This window comes from Protobothrops mucrosquamatus, unplaced genomic scaffold (assembly GCF_001527695.2).
Source record: "Protobothrops mucrosquamatus isolate PMUCROS unplaced genomic scaffold, P.Mucros_1.0 scaffold2057, whole genome shotgun sequence".
In the NCBI taxonomy this organism is placed as follows: Eukaryota; Metazoa; Chordata; class Lepidosauria; order Squamata; family Viperidae; genus Protobothrops; species Protobothrops mucrosquamatus.
In genome coordinates, this window is record NW_015388162.1 from 347010 (window position 1) to 354580 (window position 7571).

Sequence of the window (7571 nt, forward strand, 5' to 3'; positions counted from 1 at the left end):
GGGCCTCTAAATTTTGGGTTGAGGGTCAGGTCAAATGCGAGGGCCGTAGCTGGTCTGAAACATTCTCTGTGGGGACAGTGGGAGCCGCTGAGAGCACGGCAGATATGTATTTATTAGCTTAATTTAATTGCCACTCATCTCCAATTAAAACATTGGGTGCCTAGCAGCAGTTAAAAACAATATTAAACAAAACATATGTACACACACACACACATACCATACACATCTATATATAGATACACAAACGCATGCACATAAGCTCAGTCGGCCACCAGGATCAGCAAAAGCCATCAAGAACACAGTTAACACAAGTTGAACGTGATCCTACCTGTGCATTCGTCAACCAAAAAGCAACATTGGTGGGGCCAGCATAACACAACACCAGCCACTGTCAAGTTTATTCATTATTATCCTTTCTACCCTTTCGATCAGAATTTTTTTTTTTATTGAAAAGTTTTATAAAAATTACAATATAAACCCCAAAACCTACCCACCCTAATCCCCCCCTCTCCCTCCCCCACTTCCCAGAACTGAATACAGGGTTACAAATATAATAATCATAATCTAACTAACATTAACCAACTACATAAATAATCAAGTCCATAATGCACTTTAACTCCCCTTTAACATAAATATAATAATAATTAAAACATAAACAAATCAGTATCCTAATCATTAAACAATAGGATGTCCATATTGTTAAACAATACTAATACTAAAAGTAATAGTATAATTAAAACTAATAAAAATTTCACTATAATAAACTATTAATGCTAATAATACTCTAAAATTTACTCATAGGCTAAATGGAACTTTTTAGTCCCGTATTTATTCTGAATATAATCTATCCATCTTCTCCAAACCGAAATGTATCTTTCTTGTGAGTGATCCTTCAAATAGGCAGAAATCTTAGCCATTTCTGCTAAATTTGACACTTTAAGCGTCCATTCTTCTATAGTAGGCAAGCCATCCTTCTTCCAATATTGCCCTACTAATAACCTTGTAGCTGTTATCAAATTCAACATCCTTTCGATCAGAATTTATAGGTTTGCAATTTTGCTTTCGTCTTTTCAGTAGACAGGCCTCCTTCCCCCATTTTCTCACTTCCATTCCATCCCGGCTCACTTCGTCACTTTGAATATTGTTCAATTTTGTCTTACCTTCTTCAGAACATGATATTCTTTAAAACCATTCTGCATTTTCTCTGTTGTTTTAATGTTAACTTTTCATCCTGTTTTTTTCTTCTATTTTTTCCTTTTTTTCTCTCTGTTCATATTGCATAGGTCAGGGGTAGGCAACCTTGGCTCTTTTATGACTCGTGGACTTCAACTCCCAGAATTCCTGAGCCAGCTGTGCTGGCTCAGGAATTCTGGGAGTTGAAGTCCACGAGTCATAAAAGAGCCAAGGTTGCCTACCCCTGGCATAGACTGAGGATGAAATATATTGTGTAAGGTTTTTTTGGGGGGGGAGAGGTGTATCAGATTCACTACCTGCGGGGCAGGATGCCGGGCGTGTAACCAGACCCCAGCCTTAGCTCAAGCCTTCTTGCGCAGGTAGCTCTGATCCGGAGGCCACCTTGCAAGTCAACACAAAGCTGCCCTGTGTCCCAGCAATTTAAGAGCGGAGGCGTCGTGCGAACCTAATTCAGGAAGAATAGCTAAGGTTTCTGTTACGCTTCGGTTCTTGATGAGAGTGGAATCTGCCATTTTTACTTTACCCAAGATACGCCACTAGAGCAATTCGTTCCTTCTGCGTGGCAAGCATTCAAAATATTTTATTGATCTGTTCCGTTCCTGTAGCTGCCCAGCTCAGCAAAGTGGCTCCACTTACAATTCTAAAACTATAAAACAATTTAAAAATATCAAAACAATAAATATAACAACAACCGTGATGATTAATCAACTAATAGTAAAGTCCGGTAACGGAGACTTAACGCATCCCAAGTGCCGGGCACAGGTACATTTTATTGCAAACTGCCAAAGAGAGCTTTGGCTGTGTTTATTTATTTTTTTAAATAAAATAATAAAGTAACAGGTCATATTTGTAAGATACTAAAAATGCACTGCAGAGTGGGATGGGTCCTCCATCACTAGAGGCTTTTAAGAGATTGGATAACCACTTGTCTGAAATAGTAATAGGATTGGACTAGAAGACCTCCAGATGGCAGAGCAGGGGGGTGGACTAGAAGACCTCCAAGGTCCCTTCCAGCTCTGTCATTCTGAGATCCTGGAGGCAGAGACCAAACTGTTGCTGCCTTAAGTCTGCATGAGCAGACAAAACGGATTGGAGGGGTGGGGCCCCCACAATTCCTCCACTTCTCTCTCTGAAAGCCAAGCATCCTGTGGGTAGCTAGCAATGTAGGTCATTCCTCGTTTACTGACTCTTTGTAATTATGAGGGTGAAGGAAAAGTAATTTTGCAACCAGTCCTCATATTTACGACCTTTGCAGGTCTGAAAAGCAACAGAAAGCTGAAATAAGATCACAAACACAGCCGTGGTTTCACTTAATGACCCGCTTTGCCTAATGACCAAGTTGCAGGTCCCAGTTGTCGCTAAACAAGGACTGTGCCAGCTCTGCCATTTTCAGCTTGGCACCCGGCTAGCAGCCTGCCATCAGTGGTTAGGGGGGAGGGAAGGAAGGGCAAATGGGCAATGAGCATGTATGGGGCAGAGATGGGGAATGGGGAGGGGGGGCTGCCATCTTGATGGAGATCAGAGATGCACGGAACCAGCCTGTGCCCAGTCTTCAAGGCCACGAAGCCTGGGAACGGGATGGGGATTGCCCCAGACGTCCCAGCGGTTCTCAAAACACCTCTGCGGCTCTCTATTGGCTGAAGACGAACTGGTTGTGGGGGGGACAGGATGAGGGGGGAAGTTTGCAGCTTTTTGAGTGGTAACTTTGGTTCTAGCCTGCCTTCACTGCAACCAACAGTCCTTAGTAAAAGAACCCGTCACTTCAACCAAATGGAACCGAGGGTCTTTCTTTCCCAGGGACCCGAGCGGGGCAGCTCTGACAGACCGCCGGTGGTCTCCCTTGCAGGGTGGGGGTTTTCTAGGAGAGCCCCAGACCCAGATTCGCTGGGGCTGCCGTGCCCTGAACGCCCGGAGGCCAGGCCAAGAAGGGCCAGAAGGCCGAGGGGCCTCTCTGGAGAGTCAAACGCTCCGGCTGATGGGAAGGAGGACCCAGGGGGTTGGGGGCAATGGGCACATAACCCTTGCATGGTGGGCTGCCCAGGGAGGGCTCCTGAAGCCCTGGGGGGTGGTATACAAGTCTAAAGGCCGCTGTTATTGCCACGGGCGGCCAGCAACACCTTCCAGAAGGTGAAGCTCAGAGCTGCAGCTCACCAAGGCTTCTGCCTTTTAATAAACTTTCTGTCCCCCCCCCAAGCCTGTTTTCAAGTAGGCTCATTCCAGAATGAGGAGCCTTTGCTCTCTCTCTCTCTCCCCCCCCTCCCCCAAGACTAAAGCTTTGCCGGCTCCCTTCAGTTGGGCACCTGCAGGGCGCGTGCCAGCTTCCCCCCCCCTCCATCTCTGGCGCCCCGTGGGCTGCCCTCTGCTTGGAAGGGGTGCCCATCTGCAGGAGGCCCTTTGCGGCCTCCGTCTTCAGGGGCAGCTGACGAGGCCGACTCGCTTAACGGCCCGGTCGCCCCTCTCCTTGCAGCGAGAACGAGGCCCTGTGGCGAGAGGTGGCCAGTTTGCGTCAGAAGCACACGCAGCAGCAGAAGGTCGTCAGTAAGGTGAGTTTGCCCCCCCCCCCCGCCCAGCTCAAGAGCAACCTCCCCCCCCCGGAGGGCCCTGATGTGAATCCACAGCCTGCCCAAGGAGCGGAGCTCGTCCGCCCATCGGTGGGAGATCACGGAAGCAGCCCGGAGCAGATGAAGGCCAGATCCTCCATCCCCGAGTCTGGAGATCCAGGGGCGACGGCCTCAGCAGCCCCTCTGCCTTCTTTCTCTGGGCTGCCTCGGTCCCCCCAGCTCCTGTGCAGCGTGCAGCAGCCTCACCGGCCTCCTCTTCCTCCTCTGCAGCTCATCCAGTTCCTGATTTCCTTGGTGCAGTCCAACCGGATCCTCGGGGTGAAGAGGAAGATGTGAGCCCCCAGGGGTGCACGGTTGATGGGCAGCCGGGGTGGGGGAAGCGCTGGGTCTGGCAGGGTGGCCCGGGGACCCTGGCCTGCAGGGTGGCCTCACTGCCCCCTCGCTCTCCCTCGCAGCCCCCTGATGCTGAACGACGGCGGTTCACCCCACAGCATGCCCAAGTATGGCCGGCAGTACTCCTTGGAGCACCTCCACAGCCCGTCCCCCTATTCGGTGAGTGGGGAGGGGTATGGCTTGGGCTGGGCGGATGCCTTCCCTTGTTGCCTCTTCCCCCCCCCCCCCCATGTCTTCCTTCAGGCGTCCCTGGGCAGACTCTCCAAGAGGGCATCTCTCCCCTAACTCTTCTTCCCTTCCGGGTCCCTCTCACACACAACCAGCCTGCCACACGTCCTTCTCTGACCCTGTCCACCTTCCCCCAAGGGGTTGCACAGTTGATGATTCCAAGCCTTGCAGCTCGGCTGGAGCCCAGCTCGGCTCTGGCCACGTCCGGTTTCTGGGCGGCTGCAAAGGTTGGGTCCTCCGGTGGGAGTTTTCTCACCTGGTGCTAATTGATGCTTCCTGGAGTCCCCCCCCCCTCGGTCTCCCACCCCAGGGCTAAGCAGGCCCCTCTCTGCTTGGCTGCCTTTGATAGACCCCTTCGGACTCCGGCCGGCCCTCGGACCTGAATCCTCAGACAGGGGGTCTGGCACGGCCTTAGGTCAGGGGGGGGGGGAAAATCCAAGCGTATCTTTCCCAGCAAACGAATGTTATTAAAAGGATCACAGGTCCCGGCCAGAGTTTTCCTGAGCTGCAGCTCACAAAGGCTTCTGCCCTTTCATAAACTTTGTCCCTCGGGAAAAGCGTGCCCGGATCCCGCTGTTTTCTGCCCCCGTAGATGCAGCTCCCTTCCCACGTTGTGCCGGCCCGGGAGTTGTGTTCCCTTCATCCAGGCCCGGCCTTAAGCCTGTGGTCTGAGCCCGGCCTTTCCGCCTCTCTTCCCGCCAGGGTCCCTCCTGGCCTCCCCTGCCAGCCCACCTTCCCTCTTCTGACTGGGTTCTGCCCGCCTGCCCTCCTTCGGGCCTCCTCCGTCCTCTTCTCCAGCTGAATCGCCAAGGGATTTCCCGGGGCAGGGGCAGTTTCTCAGAGTTTCTGCTGGAGGGAGGAGTGGGGGCAAGGAAGGGGCCCTGAAGGAATCAGTGCTCCGCCATTGCAGGGTGCAAATATGGCTGACCGCCTTTGCAGCGTTTATTCTTTGATACAGTTTTCCAAGCAGCAAAAGTTTAACATGGCAATAGCATTTTATTGGTTCAACTCCTTACCAGTCCTTAAGAATATACAAGCCAGGAGGCCCCAAACAGGGAGCAGTTTGCTGCAACATCCTGTTGGTGTAACCTAGCTGATATCAGGCAGGTGAAGTCATTGGACCAGCCTGGGGTAGTTTTCCCACATTGCCATGGTGATGTGAAGGGATGAGATCCTGTAGAGAGAAGAGGCACACAGGCTTTGGAGGGGGCAGTTTGCTGCTCCCGACCTCTACCTGGCCCCTACCTCTACAGGGCCCCTGCTGAAAAGACCCCTGTGGGGAAGGGGGCCCCTGTGCTTCACTCGCCTCTTGGGGAGGGAGGGAGGGAGGGGCTGCCTCTTGGCCCATGGCTGGCGGGGCAAAGACCCATCTTTCTCCCCCCCCCCATTCTCATTGCAGGCGTCCTCCCCAGCGTACGGCGGCCCCAAGCTCTACTCTCCTGACTCCGGCCCCATCATCTCCGACGTGACCGAACTGGCCCAGTCCAGCCCGTCCCCCTGCCCCAGCAGCAGCAGCTTTGAGGAGGAGAGGTAGGTGGCTTCTCTGGGCAGGGGGGGAAGGCCAGGCTGCCCCCCCTCCTTTCCTCAGAAGGTTCCTGGGGGGGAGGGGGTGCTGTGTCGGAGTTTGCATCTGCACCCAGAGGGGGGAGCCGAGCAGTTATCCCCCTCCACTTTCCAGCAAGGAAAGGAAAATTGGTTCAAAGGTTTGGCACGGCTTGATTGCCGGTTCCAGGTCGCTTTGTGGCTTTCTCTTCCCGATCCCGTTGGTGACCATGTCTCTCAGCAGAGCGGCCCCAGGATCCCAGCTGGATGGGTGAGCTTTGCTCCTGTCACTCGTCGGTGGCTCTGACGCTGGTTTCCATCATGTGCCCAGAAGCCCTGGCCCCATGCTGCTCAGCCTCAGGGGGACTCTGGGGCCAGGAATCCTGCCTAAAGGAGCATAGTCTGCGCTCTGCACTCTCAGCCCCTTGGTAGGGCAACGACTTGCTTGGTCCCCTGCCCATGTTCACTGGGTTCAGGGTCCTCAGGACCCCAGCCCCCTACTGCTTCCTCTCCCCCAACCCTCACGCTGCCAGAGGATGGAGCCACAGCATGCGTGTCATGGCCACACAGGAGCTCCTGCTTGTAAAAGGGGAGACGGCCGCTTGCCAAAATGGGTCAGTTCTGCTCTCTTTTTCCCATTCTGGAACTTCTGCTGTCAACACTGGACGTACATCTCCATCTCCATGGTTGCCACGATGTAAAAAAGATGTTGGGACTCTAGAAAGAGTACAGAGAAGCGCAACAAAGATGATCAGGGGGATGGAGGTTAAAACATATGAAGAACAATTGCAGGAACTGGATATGTCTAGTTTAACGAAGAGAAGGACGAGGGGGTTACATGATAGCAGTGTTCCAGTATATCAGGGGCTGCCCCAAAGAAGAGGGAGTCAAGCTATTCTCCAAAGCACCAGAGGGAAGGACAAGAAGGAACGGATGGAAAGTAATCAAGGAGAGAAGCAACCTGGAACTAAGGAGGAATTTCCTGACAGTGAGGACAATTAACCAGTGGAATTGCTTGCCACCAGAAGTTGTGGGTGCTCCAACACTGGAGGTTTTCAAGAAGAGACTGGACAGCCATTTGTGTTATTCTGTTATCTGCCCCCAGGGTTTGCCCTCCCCCTTCAGACCCCCCCCCCAAGGGCTGACACCTTTGCCAGCTCTTGAGGAGAGGAGAGTTGGGGGGTGGCAACTCTGTGGTGGTGGTGGTGGGACCCTTCCCATTCGTGCCTGCAGCCACAAGCCTCGTCCTCAAAGCCCCCGGTCTTCCGCCCGGCCAGTTGCCTGCCTTCATTGCTTCTCTCCTCTTTTCCTCCTCTCCCGGCCTGCCTTAGGAGCAGCCCCCTGGTCCGTATCAAGGAAGAGCCCCCGAGCCCCTCCTGCAGCCCCTCCGCAGAGGACGTCAGCCCCGTGGGCCCCCCGCTCTCGCCCTCCACGTTCATCGATTCCATCTTCCAGGAGGAGCAGCCCAGCAGCACTTCGGCCACGGCCCCCCCCACCCAGGGCAGCCCAGCGCAGCCCCAGGAGAAGTGCCTCAGCGTGGCCTGCCTGGACAAGTGAGTGTGGGGCATCACGCCCGGGGCAGAGGGTCCCCTCCCCTCTCTGGCCCACCCCCCCCTGCCGTAGCCCAGGGCTGTCCGGCCTTGGCAACTTTTA

At 53.7% G+C, this 7571-nt stretch overlaps 1 protein-coding gene across 1 annotated transcript in view; it reads left to right on the top strand.

Annotated features, from left to right (window-relative positions):
- The window catches only part of HSF1 (heat shock transcription factor 1), a 36335-nt gene that overhangs the window by 24322 nt on the left and 4442 nt on the right, over window positions 1-7571 (top strand). The window contains exons 5-9 of the mRNA XM_029285670.1: window positions 3662-3737; window positions 4026-4087; window positions 4211-4307; window positions 5776-5906; window positions 7250-7471. Coding sequence (XP_029141503.1) covers window positions 3662-3737; window positions 4026-4087; window positions 4211-4307; window positions 5776-5906; window positions 7250-7471 — 588 coding nt within the window. The remainder of the gene's footprint in view (window positions 1-3661; window positions 3738-4025; window positions 4088-4210; window positions 4308-5775; window positions 5907-7249; window positions 7472-7571) is intronic.